The sequence below is a fragment of the Crotalus tigris genome, unplaced genomic scaffold (genome assembly GCF_016545835.1).
Source record: "Crotalus tigris isolate CLP2741 ecotype Arizona unplaced genomic scaffold, ASM1654583v1 scf7180000017585.4430047, whole genome shotgun sequence".
Lineage (NCBI taxonomy): Eukaryota > Metazoa > Chordata > Lepidosauria > Squamata > Viperidae > Crotalus > Crotalus tigris.
Window position 1 is genome coordinate 2589505 of NW_024096493.1, and position 23161 is coordinate 2612665.

Consider the following 23161-nt stretch of genomic DNA (forward strand, 5'->3'; position numbering starts at 1 on the left):
TAAGGGTAGTAAAATGTGTCAGTCACACGACCAACCTGAGTTTATGACCTTTTTTGCACTGGTCATTAAGTGCCATGATTGTTAGGCAAACTAATGGTTCATTATGGGTGCAGTTTTGTCAAAAACCAGAAATAAATGCTGGCTTGTGGTACAACCTTTGTAAAATGTGGTCATGTGACTGGGGGACACTGCAAATGGTTGTTAATGCACCCATTGCCAACTTCAAATTCGGATCATAAGTTCTCCCCAGGTCGATCTTTCAAATGGTCACTAAGCTAACTCATAAGTCATAGGTTGAGGACCACCTGTAATCACACTGCAATTCGACTAAAGGTTGTGTTGCCAACCACCCCAACTTAAACATTTAATCTCTTCTTTCTTCTGAGTGTTATTTAGCTGACAACTATTAAAAAGGAATACAAAACATATGAAGCATGGGAAGTATTTTTTTTGTCATGGAAACAAGTATACCACTAATGTATTTTTAAGATAGTAAAACATCAAACATTTAGATTGTCCTGCGGTAGAATTTAAAATCGTTCATGGCAATGTAATACATCTTCTTTAATGTTTCCAAAGATAGAAAAACATGCAAACATAACTAAGGAAGACAAAAGTCATGATGTAAATTATCTGCAATCAAATAGTTTGAAGGTTTGAAGTTTGAGTAATTTAAAACAGCTGTTCTGGAAGGCGGTAGTACAACATACTCACAGCATTTAGTTAGAGATTCTTTTCTGAAAGGCCCCATTGGCCTTCCCAGAGATATTGCCGTTATACTCAGAAAGTAGGCAGAGCCAAGATTTTAAAAGTATCAGGAATAAAACAGAATTACTCTTCATGGATTTAATAACTTTCCTTTCTGCATTGTTTAGCATGAGAATCCCAAGACTAATGCGTTTTCTCTCTGTGTGAACTTCAACTCCCAGAATTCCTGAGCCAGCTGAAGTTCACAGACCATCAAAGGGCCATAGTCCCCCCCCCCGAAACAATCCCTCAAATTATTTCCAAAAGTTTCTGAGGTAATGCCATCCTCAACAGAGAGATAGAAAAATAAGTGAACCAAATTTTTAAAATGCAACATACCTGAGTTGCAGATGAGGCATCCTTCAGGGCAAGGAACGCAATTTTCTGAATCGAGGCCTTTGACTTCCCCTGACAATAAGAGAGTTTGGTTTTCCTCAGAAAAGGTACACACGTATGCACGCACACAAACACATACATAAAGGGAGTACCATACTTTGGATTCAAAGATTTAAAAATGGCTTCAAAGCACATGGCAACAACTCCTGGCTGCATTGCTTCCCGAGATTTCAGCACATGGGCTGAGTTTGATCCCAGGAAACACCTGTTTCTGAAATGCTATATATGCCTGCCATGTACTCTGAAGCTTTTTGTTGCTTCAGAAAGGTGTCTTGTAAAGCTTTGAGTGTGCTGTCATAGGTGAGGCAAAAGTATGCTTTGATGTTCTGAAATGTTCCAAGTTCATTGCAGTGAGGAGGGGGAAGGTTGCTGTCAAAAGAATAATTTGGGGTTCCAATTCAAGCTGGAGTTGCACAAGAACAAATAAAAATGAGATCCAGACAGCTGTGAGGAAAGAGGAAATCTTTATTCCTTAAAGCAAAATAGTTTGCCTTTAGGGGCAGCTGCAGAGAAATGGGGTACATCGGTAGATTTTTATAGGGGGAGCTTGTCCAGGGTGTGGGAGTGTCTACACTTTAATTCTAGGGTGACACTTGAGGTGTGTGTATATCTGTAGGTATGTATTCTTGTGAACATGTAGTTAAGTTGCAATTTAATTAGCTTTATTTGTGTTTGCAGACCTAATCCTTTGATATGTGGATTAGGTCTAGGTAACTTATTTGGAGATTTGAGGAAGTTTGGCTAAACAATTTCCCCCTTTGCTATTTTTACTTGATTAATTTAGTTTCAGCTTGATTGTCAATTATCTAGTGGAGACGCTGATTCTCAGACCATTGTGGATTCTGTTAATGTTTTAAAGGAAGATGGAAACAGTATAAAGAATAAAATGTATTTGATATAAAACTTCTCACATTGCATTGTAAAAAGCCTTACCTTTTTTGCATTTGTGCTCTTGGCAGCTGTTATTAATGAGAGAATATCCCTCTGAGCACCTCTCACAGCTGGTTTGATTCAGGCATTCTTGACAGTGCTCATAGCAAGGTGCACAAGTACTGTCCTTCTCAGAAAGATAGAAGCCCAAGGGACAGCTCCTCCTGCATTCTCCCAGGTAGAGGAAACGCAGATGGCCTTTCTTATCTGGAGGAGGGAAAGCCTGATTACACGGAGCCAAACACCTGGAAGCATTGTTTTATAGACCAGGATTGTGCTGGAAGAAGTCTGAAACACCATGTGATGACTTAGTGAGAGAACAGTTCCAAAGACTGTAAACACTACAGAGGAAGCCCTATCAAACTTAGTGGGAATCACCTCCTTGTTATTTGTACTTTTCAGATGTGTGAGGACTCAGCCCAATCATTCATTATCTTCCTTTTTTGCTTACATGAAATGATGAAACCTGGTAACCTGCTCTGCCATCATGAGGACAGCTCTCAGAAAACAGTAACAATCAGCATGGAATGAGCCTTCCTTCCTTCCTTCCTTCCTTCCTTCCTTCCTTCCTTCCTTCCTTCCTTCCTTCCTTCCTTCCTTCCTTCCTGCCTGCCTGCCTGCCTGCCTGCCTGCCTGCCTGCCTTCTGTTGAAAGAAAAATCTTCATCAGGGTCCAGTCCAAGCTGGGAATAATCAAAATGGAGACTGCTTTAGAAAGAAGGTTGTAGTTTATTGAAGAGGAGAGCCAGAGAGAAAGATGGCTCTGGGAAAGCTGACCACATGTAGCTGGAAGTGGTGGGTTTTTATACCTTCTTGAACTTTTGTTTGGAGTTGTTCCTGTGGCATGAACTTTGACCTGAGTCTGAGTGTGCCTTTCTGGTATTCTGATGGTAGTGGATTAATCCTATTATGTCCCAAATGTCATAACCTGCTTCCCTGGGGCTGGGGCTGTTGACTGTTGGATTATTTGGTGTGAGGGATTGTTGATTCTAGGGATCTTTTTCTAATCCAAGCTTCCTGGTGCTAATCTTTCTGACAAGATTATGACATCTGCATTTCTGCAGACCTGGTTTCTGTTTGGGGCAGAGAGACCTGTGTGTGTTGGTTTCTGCTGCTAAGATCCTTTGGGGAAATATATTCTGCCTTTTTAATATTTCCCAAAATATTTCTTTCTCTGGATTCTTCCCACACTTCCTTCCTTCCTTCCTTCCTTCCTTCCTTCCTTCCTTCCTTCCTTCCTTCCTTCCTTCCTTCCTTCCTTCCTTCCTTCCTTCCTTCCTTCCTTCCTTCCAAAATGACTCCTGCAAACCCATGATTCCTGCATCCCTATCCCAGTCAATGTGTTTATTCCTGCTTTATGAGTTCCTGCAAACATTTCAACTTTGGTGAAGATTTGTAAGGTAAGTTGAATAAACAAAACCTACCATAAATAAGTCTCAAAAGTGCATATTTTGATATGTATATGTTCTTTTGCGTACAGCAGTGGTTCTCAACCTTCCTAATGCCGCGACCCTTTAATACAGTTCCTCATGTTGGGGTGACCCCCAACCATAAAATTATTTTCGTTGCTACTTCATAACTGTAATTTTGCTACTGTTATGAATCGTAATGTAAATATCTGATATGCAGGATGTATTTTCATTGTTACAAATTGAACATAATTAAAGCGTAGTGATTAATCACAAAAACAATATGTAATTATATATTGTGAAATATTTATTTCTAATTACAAATAAATGAAACTTTGTCTTGAAGCATGGTTAGCATGAGTAACAGTCTTAATATAACAGTAAACTACATTGCTACATTTTGCGGCAGTATGCATAAAAAGCCAACCCACAGGTTGAGAACCGCTGGTTTAATGCATCCAGCAGTAAACTAAAGCAGGGGAGGGGGCTGGCTTTGCACGGCATCTAATCCCCTCCCCGCAAAAGAAAAAAAACCCAAAGCCTAAAATGATGGCCAATAACGTTAGCAAATAACACAAATAGAGTCAGCAGGATCCTGTCCCGGACAGAGACCAACTGGGTTAATGTGAAAGACAGTTTTTACCAGGGAATCCTCAAGGATAAAGAGATTCTGCCTTAGGTATAGGTCTCCAGGTGGGGTAGATTTGGCTGGGGGGGGGTGTGGAGAGGGAATTTCAACAAAAGCCTCCCAATCTTAAACCCTCAGACCTCTCCAAAGGTTTTTTTTCCTGAAACTCGTGAGATCTTTTTCTCATTTTATATTCTTTTCATGATGGAAAGAAACTATTTTCTAAAAAAAAGCTTGGTTTTTCTCTGAAGAAAAAGTAAGGCGGGGAGAGCCTAGACTGGAAAAAATGAGGGGGATCACACAGTCTGAATCTGGCAGAAGTCTGGGTATGCTGCCTTCTTTTGACAACCCCCCTCCCCTCTTTTGCATATTGGAGGGGCTGGGGATAAATTCTATTAAAGCTGCCCAACAATGAGAGGAGCTGTCAATCAAAACCACCAGATCTGCACCTTCTGTCTGCCTCCTGTAGATGTGTAACTAAGAGCGATGGCGTATAGGTGATCAGATTTTCTTTCTGCAAAGCCATCCTAGGCCTCTAAATCTCTCTCTTTTTTCCCTTCTTTCTTTGGAGCCTTTGAAAAGCATTTTGAGCAAATAAAACAAGGCGCTCTCCAACTTTTCTTCCCCACCTTCTATTAGGGGGCATCAAATTCACCCGATCTTCTCCTCTTGAATATTATTTCTCTCACATTCCTAAATGGGTTCTTCCTATGATTTACTTCTTTCTTTTTTTAATATGCCATTTATTCATTGATATTTGAAGGTAATAAATCCGGGAGGTTAAAAAGTTTGAGCAAACTATTAAATGGCCAAGCCTTTGCCTATTTAATAAGGGATTGAAAAACCCGGACACCCGACCCTCCGGGGCTTTTTTCTTGTTGGCTGCTTGAGCAGAAAAGCAGCCGAACCTCTCCGGTGGGTCTTTCCCTTCTTCCTAAGACCCCCCCCCCAATCAGCTCTCCCCTCCCCTGGCTCAGAAAAGCCGAAGAAGCGCAGAAAGATTCTCCGCCTGGGAAGAACTTTTTTTTTTTTTAAATGCCCCAGCAACAACTATTGGCTTGAAGATCCCCTGGCTGCTATTTTTAAAAAGCTGAGAAGAGGGAAATAAAAGAAAAAAAAAGAGACTAGGACTTTTTTTTTTGCACTAAAAAAAGAGGGAGAGGGAAGGGGGAAAAAAAGGGAAATTCTTCCCAGCAGCTGGCTGGTCTGGTGGCAGTACTGGTGGTGGAGCAAAGGGGAATCGGGACCCCGCGCAAAGCTCTCCAGCCTTCCCGGGCTTCAGTCTGGGGCTCCCTTTCCTTTGCAAGTTGCAAAGGAAAGGAGGGGAGGAGAAAAAAAGTTGGGGTTTGGGAGGCCCGCCTCTTTCTTTTCAGCCTGGCTGGCTGGCTGGCTCGGCTTACTCGCTGGCTGGGTCTCGCTGACTCTTCCTCTCCTGCCCCCATTGCCTTTGCTTTCGTGATGTCGCCGCCTTTGATTTGAGTGCTTTTCAAAAATCAGGCTTGAGCCGCGCCAATCGGTTCCTAAGTCCATCGGAAATATGTGTTTTCCGATGGTCTTAGGCGACCCCTGTGAAAGGGTCATTCAACCCCCAAAGGGGTCGCAGCCCACAGGTTGAGAACCGCTGGTGTACAGTATAGATTTGAGATATGTGATCAAATACATTTCCTAACCTACTTGTAATGTAGGCCATTTTTACACATATTGATTGAAAGATAATTTTCCATGGACATCAATTACTCTGACATGGTTTGTTTGTGAGGCTGGTTTACCTGGCTGTGGACATTAAGATCCCCATTTTAAAAAAATGCAGAAAGCATTTGATTCCAGTCCAGTCTGGAAATCTATGGCATTTTTTTCTGCTCTATCATACAATACTTTGAGGGTATGGCTACCCAAAACTCAGATATCTCTGCCCGGTTGCAGTTTTATTCAATAATATTAGTCAAGACAACTTATAAGTTCACAATACAATATAATCCTTTGAGGGTTTTGATTTTCATTCTTAATATTTGGGAAATATATGGACTATATCAGTTGGGGTAATTATGCAAATGAGGTATGTCTGTGTCACATACACACTGGATTTCTTTTTTTAAAAAACTTTAGTATGGGGGAGGGTTTTGTAATTGGATACTATACTTTCTATGAGCTTTCTGCTTTGAAAGGATGTTTTGGCAAACATAATTAAAATAAGCTGCAACATGAGGTGTTGGGAGACATATGGAGCCATAGGACCCCAGATTGCCCATGAGGGTCTCTTTAGCCCCAAAAGGTATATAACTTCAGAAGAAATTTGGCTTTGTGGAGAACTAGGAAATCTAATAAGATTAAAACATCCAGAAACAGAATTGCTAAGCAGACTTTGGGGTCACTTAGATTCTTAAAATACATTGTTTTCTCTCATAAACCAACACTATTATTTTCTTTTAAAAATGTGCTTAATTAAATTAATGAAGGGAAGTTGTAATAACATAAATAAAGATTTCTTCTATCCCAAGAGCCTGAATGTAATTTCCATTTATTTAATTCATGCTGCTTTTAGAGTCATTAAGTTATATTCACTGCAAAATTATATTTGTATATTTTTCATGCATTGTCTAGCTGGATCAACAACTTGTGCACATTTATTATAGTTGGAACTGGCCCATCCACTTCATTTAATTAGAAATGATAGACAACAAGAAATATCAGAATTACATTTACTTCTGCATGCATGAATTCTGGCAGACACTCTTTAAATAAGATAAAGTGGTTACATGCATAATATGGTTTCAAGGGAATGGTGATCAAAGAAATCGCATACAGGTTTTTTTTTTCTGTCCTCATTTCTAATCCTTGAATGTAAAATCACTGTTTATGTAATTTGATCCAGAATTTTTTATGTCAATCTGAAAGGCAATGCCTTTAGCTGAGGACAAAGCCGTAGCAATGGTTAATACTGAAAAGTACAATTAAATGCCTGCTTTAGACTTCATCGCCCTTCCACTCAGCTTTTACTAAAGGACTGGACAAAATAAAAGGCTTGGCCCCATTCTGTTTCCTAACTGGTGGTCAAGATGGCATCCTGGTTCCTGACATTGGTCTTTAAAAAGATGGGATTGCTTATTATCTTTGGAACCAATGCCTAATTAATGATAGCCAGTACTGAATACCTGAGATTTAGTATTATAATATATTGGACTTTCTAGTATATGGAAAGAAGAGATCAAGTAAATATCACCCAGACCACCTGTTATATGAATCTACTCATGTGTTGGAATTTTCTTTTTCCCTAAAATCTTTTGCCTATCCCCTCCCCCCACACACAAATATACTCTGGGAAGATTATTTAGATGTTCAGACAGGGGAGAGAGGATGGACTAGGTGAGAAGAATTCTTCCTACCTCATGTTAATCAATAGAAGAACATTAGATTCCAGGCACACAATGTAAATAAACCTGAATTCCCACTATTGCAACAAAATCCCATGGTTATTTTATTCTCTAGATGTTGCGGTATAATTAACAGAAAATAAATGGGAGAAAAAAAAGAGAATGCCTTACCTTTAGCACAGCTAATGCATTCATTAGATTCACTTCCACTGCATTCCGTACAGGACTCATGGCAAGGCTGACACTGCTTGTTAAATTCAAATTTCCCTCTAGGGCATTGAACAACGCAGTGCCTGTCATCTAAAACTCTACTGCAAAAGAAAAGTGGGGAACATAACATTAGAATTAAGTAACTGAAGAATAACTTCCTTTTAGAGAATGAACTTAAGCCAGTCTGGAGATCTGCTTCCATATTCAGTTATATTCCACATATTCTTTGTACTTTGCTCTATTTTCAGTTTGAAAACTATTTACGACACTTGACAAGCTAAACTTTGAACTTCAAATTGATCTGACTAATTTCTCAAGCCTTTTATAAAACTCCTTGATATTGTTTCCCAAGAGGTGAGGACTCTTTCCAGACTTAGGGAGCCCAAGTGGTCAGATACAGCAACATATTATGTCAAACCATTTTTCATTTATGCTGAGCTACTGTTTATATTTTGATACTGTGGTCCTTATATTTTCATGTAATATTTTACACTGATGGTTGTGAACTAGGGAATCATTTACGCTTGAGCAAAACATTCAGGTTTACAACATTCTCCAATATCACCATTGATATTTCTTACTCATTTATCTATAAATAATTCAGAGGACATCACACATCCTTGTTTACTCCTTGTTCTATGATGAGACATTTACTAAACATTTATTCATCCTCATGCGTACTTTATTTCCATTATATTGTTCTTATCTCATTCACTAAAGAATATTCAGCTCCACATTCATGGGAAACTAATTCAAAACCTTTCACTGTCTACAAGATACAATAAACTTTTCTTAAATAAAAATCCTGTTTGTATTTATATGTTTTATGGGAGTTTCATAACTTCTTACTATTTTACTTAGATCCTTATTGTAACTCAGTTCTGATTCTGAACTTGGGCTGTATCTGATAGTGGGGTCCAAATTGTGAAAAAGATTTTTCTGCAGGAGATTTTGTTATATTAATGTCTAGAGTTCTTTTCAAATTTCCATTGAAAAAGCAAGGGACTCAGAAGAAAAAGTTAATATGCAAGTGATGGTATTATTTACTATTGTGTATTCCTAAACTCTTTTTTTATCAACTCACACATATTGTGCACCAGTGTAAATATAAATTCTGAATTTCCTCACATTATGTATGCCGTAGGGGCAACATAAAATGGTTCATTCCAGTCAATGATGGATTATAAACTCAGATTATAATTGTTTTATATCAGTTCACAAAATAGCTTAAATTAAATGCAGTAAACATGGATGGTATTGCAACTCCTACATGGATAGAGATTATTTAATAAAGAATGGCTTACTTTGCATTGCATACAATGCAATCCTTCGGAGTTGGTCCTGTGCATTTAGAACAGGAAACGTCACAGAACTGGCAGTGACCAAGAAAATCAATATATTCTCCTATAAAATAAAGAGTTTATTTATTACTAAATTTCTGGTTGATTTAAAGTCACATGCTACCAACAAAACAAAAAAAAAAGGATGGTTACTTGCTGAAATTTGCAAATGAATGTGGTATTACAAATATTTCCTGGAAAAGGTGCTTACAAAGGAAGTTAGTTTAATTCAGTATTAGAATAGAATGTGTCTTAAGCAAAAACTTACAGCATCTGCCACATTACACTTTAGACCAGGGGTCTGCAACCTTGACAACTTTAAGACTTGTGAACTTCAGCTCCCAGAATTCCTCACACAGCTGGCTGAGGAATTCTGGGAGCTGAAGTCCACAAATCTTAAAGTTGTCAAGGTTGCAGACCCCTATGTCTAGACTTAACCATTGATGATAAGAAAGACAAAAAAGTTGGAATAGTGGACATTGCAATACTGGGAGACACCAGAATAGGAGGGAAAAAACTGGAGAAATTACAAAAATATAAAGACCCACAAATACAAGTAAAACGACTGTGGCAAAAGAAAGCAAAGGCAGTGGCAATAGTAATAGGTGCTTTGGTGCAATTCCAAAATAGCTGAAGTGTCACTTGAACTCTATCAGCATTGACAAAAATCACCATCAGTCAATCGCAAAATAGCTTTACTTGGAATTGCTTACAACCTGGGATGATACCACCAAACAACAATATTTGCCTATCCCAGGTCCTTGAGAAGAACTCAATAGGTAGGGGGAAAAAACTGCCAAATCCAGTCTAAATATCAGCTGACAATGTGACCAATCGTAATAATTTATTAGCAGGAATAATCGAATGAATAATTATTTCTTGGAGTGAGAAGATGTTGATTATGATATGCAGCTGAAAAACGCTGGACATGGAATGCAGCTCACAAATTTGGATTGCGTTGCAAATCTTCAGAAATGTTTCTCCAATACTGAGCATCAGAGGAACAATCGAAGCATTCTTTAAAATGGTAAATAATACGTTTTGGATGTAGGTGGGCTTTTCCAATGTAGGAACAAGTATGGCATTTCCCTGCAGGCGTAGATTACTCTTCCATTCATATATTACCTAGTAATGTAAAAGAGGAAAATCTTCTATAGAAACTTTTAGTAAAATTTTAAAACATCTGTAAGACTATTGGAATGGATCATGTAACTTTTAAAAACTTTACATACGGGTTTCATACAAATTAGTATGAAAAGTTTTCTGAAACCAGAATAAAAATTTAAATGAGTTGATGTATAGTTTGGAAGATTTCATTATAACTTATGCCAACAAGCCATTCACAGGAGCTGAAAAAAACAAAAACAAAATAAGAGTCAGTGATGACTACCTGAGGTAGGAGCATGAAATAACTAATAAAATGATAGAGGAGGTTAAAAAAGTGAGAATATTATATTAATTTATAAGGCAGTTTGTATAGAAAGTGTAACATCAGAGATTAAAAAAAGCTGAGGATGGAGAAAATGGAACATATTGTTTATGTAGATAAAATAAGGGCATTTATCTTCTAGAAAAATATTAAGCATTAAGTTAGATCTATAGGTTACAGCACCAGACTTGAAAGCAAAAGACCATGAGTTCAAGTCCTGCTTAGCCACAAAACCCAGCTGACTTTGAGCCAGTCATTCAGCCTAACCCACCTCACAGATATGGGGAAAATGGGAGGAGGAAGGTGTGCTGGGTATATTTGCTGCCTTGAGTTATTTGTAAAAATAATAAAGGTGGGAAATAAACTAATATACAATAAATAAATATGCAATAGCTGATAAGAAATAAAATATTCTGAAAATGTTGACAGTATAACAAAAACCCAAATATATTTTGGACAAAAATGGTCTGATTCGGCATAAATAAAGGTGTAGATAAGCAAACCTATTGGAGATAGATAAATGACACCTGTCTGGAGGAATTTCCTGCACAAAGTTGGCTTCAAACAGCTCTGCATTGGGGATTTGCAAATATTCATCAAATTCCAGGAACCATTAGCACGTTTGTGTCTCGCAAAGAAAAAAAAACCCTGAATTTTTCCACCTTGCTTATTTTTTTTGGCACACAATATTTTTGCTTTCTTTCTTTATACTGTACCATAATGATTAAGAAAAACATTCACAAAGAAATGAGCCAGGCTTTGATTTGTTCCAAGCTTGGATATATCTTAGGAAAGAATAACTCTCCTCCCATACATTGGTACGTCAGATTGCTGTCAATCAGATACAGCCAAATCCCAGGTTAAATAGGTTATTTTGTAGAGTTTAAGTGACTTTGTAGAATAAAGTAGGATTCTTTCAAAGTACTTGGAACTGAATTTCAGTTCCAGTGGAATGTTTAACCTCTATAATAGTTGCTCAAGCCAGAAAGAGGAGCAAGGAAGGAAGGAAGGAAGAAAAGAAGGAAGGCACGTGATCATAGCGTACTATTAATGGGATATTTCAGGAACTGAAAAAAGTCAGATGACAAAATAAGACAGAGCTTTGCATAAAGCGATGAAGCTCAAAATGTTGATATGAAAATCTTCCTGTCAGTGGGATGTAATTTTAAATGTCCTAAATATTGGGGGTTAACTGGCATCTGGCCTTTTCAAAACAGAAGTGCAGTCCAGGAAGGTCTCATACTAACTACACTGCACAACCAGAGGGGCCAAGACAGCCTTTGCAATTCTCAATAGTAACATGAGTAGCAGACCAAGTATGGCCATAGCGAAAGAGCCCTGGACAAAAAGCAGAAACTGAAAAAATTCATGCCTTCTTAAAGCAGCCCCAATAACAGCTGCACAGCTGAATAGCAACAATAGAGAGAAACACAGGAACTTGGAGTTGCTGGACAAGGCGTTGAGGGAACACATTGAGCAAAGAGGCAACCAAGCCAATGGGAAGAAGACAGTCAAGCTTCGTTGGTATGATTTTCGGGACTACCTATGCTACTTCTCTGAATATCCAGCAGCTCACATTTGGGGTGACAGAAGTTGATTACAATTGCCCCAAAAGATGCTTGTATGCCTACCTACCAATCTTGTTGCAATTATCTAATGCCTAGTTTGGGGAGTTGTTAATATTCCTGAAATCCAGGCTTCTGTTCTTTTGGGTCCTCTATCTCTGAAAGCCACTGGCACGTGGTTCACTGTTGCCACTTGTGGTCCTTGAATCTTTTTTTAGTTTTTCATTTTGTCTTTACTTTGAAATTGGATTTTTCCAGCACTCTATTTTATCTGGATTTTTGAGGGCAGCCTTGTCAGGGCAAGTGCTCCTCAAAACATTGTTCATATGGTTTGTATCAATTTGTGACCACTGGATTGTCTACATTTTGGTTTGTTGTTGATGGGATAAAAGAGCAAAACATGATATATAGTTGGATCTGTATCATCTAAATATGCCAGACCTGAGACCCATGGTACTGTATACAAATATCCCTCTGTTGGCTGTTGTTGCCATTCTCAGCTTCCACAACCTCCTAATTTGATTAGAAGAAAATGCCTACTTCTTATTTAATTACACTGTGAAACTCTTATTAAAAATAGTAGTGATTCACTAGTATTTGGCACTAATTGTATTTGCAGAAGGTAACTGGACTGAGAAACCAGTGGATCAAAAATTCTAGGTAGATCTATTTCACATCAATACCTGAAATAAACAAAAATAAAATGTTAATGTATGAGAAGGCTAGAGGGAAGTATTGTCTTGGGAAAGAAGCTGAATTCTGTGTAATTTTGCAAGTTTATCAGCATAAAACAAGGCTCAGATGGTGTGTATAAATGAGCTACACAGGTGTGAGCAATCTGTTTCCCTGAAAGGTATTTACATTTCTGCATCTTCTTTATACACACACACACACACACTTCTCCAATGCATGATGTAAAAATTTAGGATCTTACTATGTAATAGTAGAAATACATTTTATTGCCAATTTTTGTTGGAGAATGAAGGAAAGGGGTGTTACATTTTCAGAAATCTTACCATAGTTACAAAAGTTAACCTTGCTGAAGCCTGCTCCTTAATATAGAAAAACAAGTTGAAAAAAATTCAACCTTCATGTTTTGTTTTTCTTTTTAGTTGTTTGTATTTATGATTATTTCTCGCATTTCTTCCACATCCTCAAAGTAGTTTACACAGGAATTATCTTTCATGTGATCTCCACAACAGCAGCCATGTGAGGTATGTTATGAAGTTAGACCAGTATTTCCCATCTTTGGTGACTTTATGATGTGTGGATTTCAATTTCCAGAATTCCCCAACCAACCATGCTAATTTTATTTTACATTGCCTCCATCCTTGTACTAAATTATGGTAACATTCTTCGAAAAAAAGAATGTAGACCAGGTTCCATAATTGATTGAAACATACTTCTACATGACACCTCATGCTTGCCTAGGGCTGGAATGAATTTGTGGGACTTGAAGTGTCTCTAAAACCAGACCTATAAATAGACTTAAGGCATAACTGAACATAAAACCCATTGCTTCTTCTATAATTGCCAGTCTTCACCACTACCATCATTTCATATATTCTCTGCTGATCTACATAGTGCCAGCATACAAAACCAGAGCATGTTTGAGAGCTTCGTTACAGCTGAAGTTTACAAAATAGTTAAAAATAATACCAAGGGCCATTGTCATTTTAACAAGAGGAATGGGACCTGTGCTTCGCTGCAAAGTAATATGTATGTCATGGTTCTGACAGATGAATCTCTTCAAAAGAACTTCGAGGCATTGTTTACCTTAAGGAATCTTTTATTCGAGAAGCATAATATCGGCACTACATAGTTGAATCTAAAAACTGAATTTCCCTCCCCTTGGAACAAAGCACAATTCCATCCTCTAACTAACAGGCATAAATCACATTCCCCAATTAGCTTGAAACATGGGCTCTCTTTACATCTCTCCAGCCTGCCAAATCATTATCAACTCTGGGCTCAGTAACCTTGAGTTCCCACGGCTTAGTTTTTTGTTGCTATGACTAACTGGACTCTCATCCACATCCCCCCTCCCAGCATCAATCAGCTCTAAAAGCAAAAGAGAAAAATGAATGCATTTCCATCTGTGGTCAAAGCAATTACATGTTAGCAGCATTGACAATGAATTTTATTAATACTGCTGCAAAAGTTATAAAACGGAGAGTGAAAAATATCCCTCATTTTCTGTTAGTTGCTCATTCAGCCTGCCCTATCTGTCCCAAATATAGCTTAATAGCAATGATATATATTAAAATGCAAACTGTAGCAGCACTGCACAATGATCTTGATCTTCATTGTTTTCATACCAATATGAAATGTAAAGTTATCTTTTTCAATATAAATTTCATGTACGTTTTCTCCTGGAATGAAATAGATCTGCGTTAATTGTGAGGTACAGAAAATATTTTACTATTCTATACTACTCTGCTACTTTACTACACTGATCCTACTATACTACAGAGTGCTGTAAGAATATAATTATGCTATAATTAAGCTGGCATATAATTATACCAACAGTACATTGCACAAGAGTTTCATAGCACAATAAAAGATGACAGCAGTGTAATGCAAAATAATGTTTTCACTGACAGTTTCTTTGGGACTTGTGATAATTTAATTTACATGACTATAGAATCTGTCATTAGACTTGTGACTTCATATTAAATCCTATTTTAGCCACCAGCAAAGTTTTCTTTATGAAGTACAATTATATGTATGCTTTTTTAAAGAGTCAGTTTGGTCTAGTGCAGGGGTAGGCAACCTTGGCTCTTTTATGACTCGTGGATTTCAACTCCCAGAATTCCTGAGCCAGCCTGGCTCAGGAATTCTGGGAGTTGAAATCCACGAGTCATAAAAGAGCCAAGGTTGCCTACCCCTGGTCTAGTGATTAAGGAGACCAGGAAGCTGTGAGGTCTAGTCCTGCCTTAGGCTTGTAAGTTGGCTGGGTGACTTTGACTAGTCACTCTGTCTCAGCCTTCAAGGCTCTGGTGAGAAGCTGGTCAGTCAATTCCTCTTGTAACCAATGGATCAACACTTGACTGATCTGAAAAAAAGTAGACCCTGCATTTGTGGGAAAATGCCAAGGAGAAAAAGTATATTCAGCTTTCTGTTGTTTTCTTTGGTAGGTTCATTACATTGAACAGGCAGTATTTACTTTTCTAAACAGATTATACAGTAAAATTATAGCATTGTAGTACTAAAATTATGCACTCAAAAATAAATATATTCTCATACTTGTTGCTTCAGCATTTAAAGTACAGAGCACAATTAAACCATTGTTTCATTGGCTCATTTTCTATTTTTTGTATGAAATATTTAGTTGACTGTAAATGCTCATGGAGAAGTTGTATATCTGCAACATTTGGAGAACTTTCAAGAAATTCTTTTAATAAAACTTTCATTTTAAAGTATTTGTCCAACACTAAGCTTGGCTGATAAAGGTAGATCTGGAAAATTTTCATGCTTGCTTTTAGCGTTAGTTGAATGTCAGAAACCATGCAAGAAGGTTGATCTGATTGAGTGGGGAATTTTAATAGCTGTTTAATAGCATCAATGACTTTTGAGCAAATCTATCTGTCATGAGACAAGAGATGTTCTCTTAGCAATTTGTAGCATATTAAACTACATGACCCAAACTAAATTGACAGCATCATGAACCGATGTAAATGCTGCAGTCCCTGAAACTAATGCTTTTCAACTTTTTCATAACAGATATAGAATTTAGAAGTGAGCAGAGATGTGGTGGAGATTATTTACTATTTATAAATTAAGAAAATAGTGAAGAGAGTAGACGTTTTAAAGTAATGGTAAAGTGGTTGATGCAACTCAGTTGAAAAATTTGGGTACATGTTCATACATATGAGTAGGAAAAACAAAATGACAACAATTTAGAACGGGTAAGGAAATCTGTGAAACCTGTATGCGAAAAATATCTGAATGTCCTTGAAGATCAGAAGATAAACATGAACCAGGAATGAAATGCAGCTGCTGAAAGGCAATGCAATTTTGGAGCCTAGGGTCATGATCGCAGGAAGTGATTATTCTATTTTACTCCTTGATCAGATCTCAGTATACATACTGTGTTCAGTTTGGGCACCAGAATTCAGAAAGGCAGAGACAAAATGAAAGAAGTTTAGAAGAGGACTACCAAGATGGAAAGGGGTCTGGGAATCAAGTCCTATGAAGAATGGTGAAAAAATATTTGTATGTTCTGTACCTTACAGAAGAGACCATTGTGGTAAGATATGGTGTCGATCAAATATCCAGAGAGTGTTAACACATAAAGAAGAAGATACTCTTAGTTCAAAATCATTTGTTTAAAAGTACTTGGAAATAGAATTAGGAGGAAATTCCTGACTGTATGATATTTCATCCAGTTAAGCAGGCTGCCCCATCTGAGTGATCTTCAATCAGAGGTCAGATAATCATCTGTCAGAAATGCTTTAATGAATCCTATACTGAGCAGGAGACTAGATAAGATTTGCTGTAAGGTCACTTCCAATTCAACGAGTTTATGATTCTCTGAAGTTGATGTTGTCTGTGAATGAAGGATAGCTCAAATCCACACTATAAATCAGAAACATTCAGAGTATTTTTGGATTGCTGTTGCAAAGCTTATTTCTGGGCCAGAGTTTTCCTGGCAAGTTCTGGACTGTTGCTTAGAATCTCTAAGGCTTTTTCTAGAAAAATCAGCTGAGAACACATGACATCTTGCAGACAAATCTATCTTTCTGCTGTGCTCAGTTGAGTGGGGTGGGATCTTTAGAGGGGAGTAAAAAAACCTTCAAGATTTCAATCATGGCCATTGAATTGAAGCCCTATCTTTAGTTACATTTTATAAGAGGTAAAAATATGGTGGTTTTGTGTGGTTATGACAACCATCTTGACTTTTTTGATGACCTCCCCAGCTTCCTTGGGATGCCCCCAGTCAGATTGTCCATTATATCATGCACAATCATGGATTCCATTTTTACCCCAATTCCTAGTATAGAGTTATCTGCCTCTCTGCGTAGCTGAGCCATGTTTTCCAGTAACTTCTGTAACAATATATTTCATTTATATTCTCCTGATTCACCAAATCATATATTTATTTCACCTATAAGACTCTCCTTTTGCCACAAACTTTGAGATCTTATTGCTTTGATCTTTGGATTCTGCTTCTGATAGAAGGTGGAAGGAGAGATATAGTAGTAGCTGTAATAAGGAAGGGAAACACAGATATCAAGGATATCTCTAGGAGTGAGTCATAAGCAGTTTTACTCCTTCCTGATTAACTACAATCTTTGGGAGAATGACTTAGTAAAATAAACAATAATAATGCAATAATAGTGATTATTCTTAGGTTTTAGAAATTAGGTCATGAATGCTTTAGTTTGCATTGCTAATTGAGCAGAAGACTGCTCTGTGGCCCAAAACTCACTGAAATTGAGCATTGATTGTGTAGCTGCAGGAGGACTTTTTTGTTCATGCTAGACCAGTGATGGCAAATCTTTTAGAGACCAAGTGCCCCAAAACTGGCTCCACTTCCACTCCACCCACCTGCCCGCCCCTGCTCTGCCCCATCCCCTGCCCCATCTGCACATAGAACCACTCACAACCTCCAGGGCCCGCCGCAGATCGCACAGGCAGCCCAGCAGTGCTATGACAGCCACACCCTCTGCCCGCACCCTGCATTATCAACTGCATGAGGGGTATGATGGCAGAATCTTGTCTACACTGCCTGGCTGCCATGTCCTTGGCTGCGCTGCTCCGTGTGGGCCATGCTCAAGGGCAACGCTCCTTCAGGGGGGCTGCTGGAGAGGAGGGGGTCATGGGGGAGGCAAGGCTGGGGCAATGGCACGTGTGCCCACAGAGAGGGCTCCGAGTGCCGCCTCTGGCACCCCTGCCATAGGTTCGCCACCACTTGGTCTTCCATTATGAAAATGTGCTTTCACTAAATTATCTTCTGATAGAATCAATGCTACTGGCAAATACACCACTTTTACTGTAGCAGTAAAAGCAACTCAAAATTCCAGAATATCTCCAAAAAGAAGAGCGAAGGAGACAGAAGTCACTGCAAAGACAAGGTTCATTCTTTTTCTGACTCAATTCTCGTTTCATATTCAAAAAAAGTAATTGCCCGCCTACGTCAAATCTATAAATATTAAAATGTTACCTGCCCAATGGAGGCAGGTCCTCCTTAAATCTATGTTGCTCAGAGTAAAGCTCTAGCTGAGAGATTGTAAAGTATGCCTATATTTTGTGAAAACATATTTTCATAACTTTGCAATATAATTTGGAGTTGTCTTTTTCTCTCTGCCCCTGTCACTTACCTGCTTTGAGACATAAACTTACTTAATAATTACAATTAATTAAGGCTCTATAAAATGAAGGAAACCAGGAAGAGGATTCAATGTTTCAGCAGAATAAAAAGACACAATCAGAATGCCAGGTCTGACTTCTGTGGAATTGCTCAGAGGACAAATATACTCATTAGTAGTTCAAATTATCATGCCCTGCTGATGTTTAGTCACCAGCCTTTACAGAAATGTGAGACAATTTTTTGTAATGATACCAGATGTATTTGTTCATTCCATGCTGAACCTAGAAAAAATACTCTCATTATTTCTCTGTCAACTTTTTTTTTGTTAAAATAGTAGCTAAACTGCTCAGATCTACTGTTTCTGATTCATGCTGTTGCCATCTTTACAATCTCTCAGCTGGAGTTTTACTCTGAGCAACATAGATTTAAGGAGGACCTGCCTCCATTGGGCAGGTAACATTTATTTAGCTGGTGGCTTGTGAGGCTGCAGTATATGAAGTGATGCTGTGAAGCTGGTAGGGCTGCTTCACTAATGATCATGGAGCACAGGCTTTATTCATTGTCATGGTGAAGGACATTCACTCTCCAATTAAAAAGAGGATATAAACTATAAGCATTTGATATAAACTTTCATTGCTTATTTAATGCTAAAAGAATTTCACCAATCTGAAGCAGAGCTTTGAGATCAATTCATACATGCAATTAATTTCTGTGTATATTAGAATAACACAGAGTTTTTAAACTTATTAACATCTGGCCCTCACTCAGGTTATCCCATAATTATTTAAATCTTACTATAGCATAAACATTATGACACATCTTTGGAGAACCATACTTTTGTATGTTCATGAGTTGATCCTTTGTATGAAGTACTGGACACTCCATGGATAATTTTTGTTCTCCCAGTGGAAGGGAACAATGCTGGACACAAAGTCAAAATAAGGTGACAAAGACTACAGCTTTTCACTAAGTTGCAAACTTGATGAATGACCATAGCTTTCTCAAAACTGATACTATGTCCTTTACAAAATATTATAAAATCATTTATAACTGTCGGTGTCCCTGTTACTTTGGAGATAAATAAGAGATCTGAATATTCTTCTATCCCCAAGACCAATAGTTTAATATAAAACATTCTTTCAGTTTATTTAAGCAATTTCTGTTTAGTACCACATTATTTGTTTAAAAAAATTAGGAAAGGGGGAAAACCCTGAAAAAATAACATCTAAGCAAAATAATATGTATATATATATGTTGTATGTTTATGACATTTATGTCATAAATGTGCTTTACTAGGCTGATGGAGAAAAGGTTAATTTAACAGAAAAAATAAAATGTAGAATAGCATTGATTTTGACCAATAACAATTACAATACTACCTGTTTTTACAAATGACAGCTGAACGTTTTACAGATGTACAGTATTTTTCAGTAAAATGTATCTGGATTTAACAATGTCAATATTTTTAAAAAATTAAATTCTCCTCTATATTAGTGTTAAAAGCATTTTAACGTATCCAAATAAAATCTTTACAACTCAATATATTATATCACAGTTTGGAGACACACAAGCCACACACACACACACACACGGATTTGTTTGCATGTATGTGTTGTGGTATAATATATCTATACCAGGGGTGTCAAATTGCTGGCCCACGAGCTGGGTGCATCACATGGAAGCTGCATTCACCCCAGCTCCTGCAAGGGGAAAAAAGTAGTGATACGTCGCAACACATCACGTGACGCAGTGAGTTTGACACCCTTGATCTATACCATTAACTTAAATTGTGGAAGCATTATTTTCTAGTTCTTTTGTCATGTAAAAATAAGGCAGTCCAGACAGTAATAATACAACCAGAATAGATAATTATGAGAATTTTTGCAAATTGGGCATGCGTGGTACTAACCATATCACACTTACTATCTCTTCTCAGAATATAAGCCACCACCCAACTTACATAAAGTTACATCAAATTTAATTACTTTTGAAAAAGAATAGACAGTGTGTGATTAATTGAAATGCTATTAATTTCTAAGAAATTCATATGCAACTAGACCAGAGAAGCATACCTGATTTTTCCCCATTTTTACCAACCGTTTCCAAGTCAAAAATATTCCACCTCACCTACAGGATATTACTATGCAGGAGCTTTATTTTCTCATGGATTCTGTTTTTTACTCCAGCCAATTTCTCTGAACTTCTCTTTTTTCTCCTTATTGAGTCCATCTCTTCAAGATCTTAGTTTAAGTTTTAGAATAAGAGAGATGGTTAAAAAAAATGTTTTAAAATATTGTCTAGAATTTACTTTGGAGAAACGCCTCTCTCAGGTTGTGTTGGTCTTCAGTATATTTGAGAAAAGTTTTTTTTCTCCATTTGAAGTTTTGTTAAAATAGCATAGGATTCTGTACTTTGTAACTATGTTATGCACACTAGAATTTCTCCTACATCTACTTTTTTTCTAGAATATAAATTAAAAAAAAAGATAGCTGGCTGGCTTTTGTACAAATCCTAAAAAATACTCTTGAGACTATGAATGGCAGTATCAAAACACGTTTATCTTTTTGCTGGTCTGTTAAATGTTTCAAGTTATAATAATAAATACTGAGGATTTTAAATGAAATGAGTTTCCAAAGTGATAATTATTCATTTTAATCTTAAAAGAAATTTATTTTCTAAATAATTTGGTGATGAGCTAGATCAGGGCTTTTCAACCTTTTTACTGATTGTACCACTTTTAGGATATGGCAATATTCGAGTATCACTTAGCAAGGTGTCAAAAACTTGATGACCAAAATAAAAAAAAACCTCTGTTCAAAGTTGCAATTGCACTGAAATGACTTATGACCATTTTTCACACTTATGACCACTGCAGCATGCCCAGGGTCATGTGATTTATATTTGGATGCTTGGCAACTGATTTATATTTATAATGGTCACAGTGTCCCAGGGTCATGTGATCCCTTTCTGCAACCTTTTGACAAGCAAAGTCAATGGCAGAGCTGCTGGTGGCCAAGTGCTAAGGTGGGACTTCCTTTCCTCCCTCCCTTCCCTGCCTCCCTCCCTTTTTCTCATTCCCATCTCCTTCTGAAGGAAGAATTTGAAACCCTCCCCCATATTTTCCCTCTTCCATATATTGATCAAACAAGGAAAGGCCTCCAGAGACAGAAAAGACAAGCTGCCGAGTGAACTAGCTTAAAAAGGCACATTCCCCTTTAAGAATTAGCTACTGGCTAGAAGGGAAAGTAAGGAGTGCAGCCAGCACTTAAGGAAGAAAAAAAAATGTAAGTACTGGCTGCTGGCTAAGGCAACCTCCCCAAATGGCTCCATTCATAAGTAAAGGAATGCTACAGGCAAAATCCATTCAGGAGAAAAATACTTCAAAATCCCTTGCAGCAAAACTTACAGCTAACAACAGAAGAGCAATAGAAGCTAACATGAGACATCAGCCATCAGCCAAATAGAAATTGCCAAACATTCCTTAAAAACACAAAGCCTTCACTGCACAAATCCCAGAACTTCAAAGTCACAAAAGCACATAAGAATCCTTCCACTCTCCATCTCCTTCCCTCCTCACCTCCAGCCATTGCTGCCTTTTTTCATTCCTCTTGGTGGGCGACCCCTCCCCCACTGCATTTTTTGCCTGTTTGCTGCTGCCAGCACAGGTGGTTGCCACAGCAGTTGTAGATTGGCTCATGGCCAGCCTGCTTGATCTCCTCTCCTCTCCCCCCACCCTCCTCTTCCCCTTCCCCTTCCTTCTTCTTCCCCTTCGGTGCAGCTGACTCTGCCTCTTCCCAAGCTGCTGCTTTTTTTCTCTCTCCCTCTCCTGCCCAAATTGCCTCCTTTTATAGCAGTGGTTCTCAATTTTCCTAATGCCATGACCCTTTAATACAGTTCCTCATGTTGTGGTGACCTCCAACCATAAAATTATTTTCGTTGCTACTTCATATCTGTAATTTTGCTACTGTTATGAATAGTAACAGTAGGAGATGGATAAGGAAAGAGATTGAAGGGGGAAGGAAGGAAGGAAGGAAGGAAGGAAGGAAGGAAGGAAGGAAGGAAGGAAGGAGAGAGAGATTGAAGGTGAAGGGATGGAGATGGAAGGAGAGAGAGATTGAAGGGGAAAGGAAGGAGATGGAGAAGGAAGGAAATTGAAGGGGAAAGGAAGGAGATGGAGAAGGAAGGAGATTGAAGGGGGAAGGAAGGAAGGAAGGAAGGAAGGAGAGATTGAAGGGGAAGAAATGGAGATGGAAGGAAGGCAGATTGAAAGGGAAAGGAAGGAGATGGAGAAGGAAGGAGAGAGAGAGAGATTGAAGGAGAAGGGATGGAGATGGATGGAAGGAAGATTGGAGGGAAAAGGAAGGAGATGGAAAAGGAAGGAGATTGAAGGGGGGAGGCGTTGCCAAGGATGCACAAGCAGCTCCGCACAATTGCCCAGGGGGCGAGACTCTGGTGGATAGCCAAGAGGTGGCCCACCTGGGGCCTTGGAAGCTGCGCAGAGGATCTGCGCACCTCGGAGCCACCAGCCGCTCTCTCGCGCCCGCCAACCTGGAGCCCCCGCCACCTCTTGCCCTCTCCCAACCGCTCCCCTGGAACCTGCCCGCCCCTCCATCCTCCTGAGCACCATCGCAGCAGTGGGGTCATGGGAGCCCCTTTCCACGCTGCCCAGCCCCTCACACATGAGAGGGGCACGGCTGTAGCGCCAGCTCCCGCTCGGAAGGTGCTGCTTCTCCCCTCCCTGCCCTTCCAGCTGGCCTCCGATGCACATACGGGCATTGCTGCCACCTCGCCCTCTTCCCCACCCCCTGGCCACTTCCGAACCTG

At 38.6% G+C, this 23161-nt stretch overlaps 1 protein-coding gene across 3 annotated transcripts in view; it reads right to left on the reverse strand.

The window, feature by feature from the left end:
- Window positions 1-23161, reverse strand: part of PCSK5 (proprotein convertase subtilisin/kexin type 5) — a 221874-nt gene that overhangs the window by 38734 nt on the left and 159979 nt on the right. For all 3 annotated transcript variants that reach the window (XM_039361345.1, XM_039361354.1, XM_039361363.1), the window contains 4 exons: window positions 8995-9094; window positions 7652-7791; window positions 2077-2280; window positions 1087-1155 (listed from right to left, as the gene is read on the reverse strand). In XM_039361345.1, coding sequence (XP_039217279.1) covers window positions 1087-1155; window positions 2077-2280; window positions 7652-7791; window positions 8995-9094 — 513 coding nt within the window. The remainder of the gene's footprint in view (window positions 1-1086; window positions 1156-2076; window positions 2281-7651; window positions 7792-8994; window positions 9095-23161) is intronic.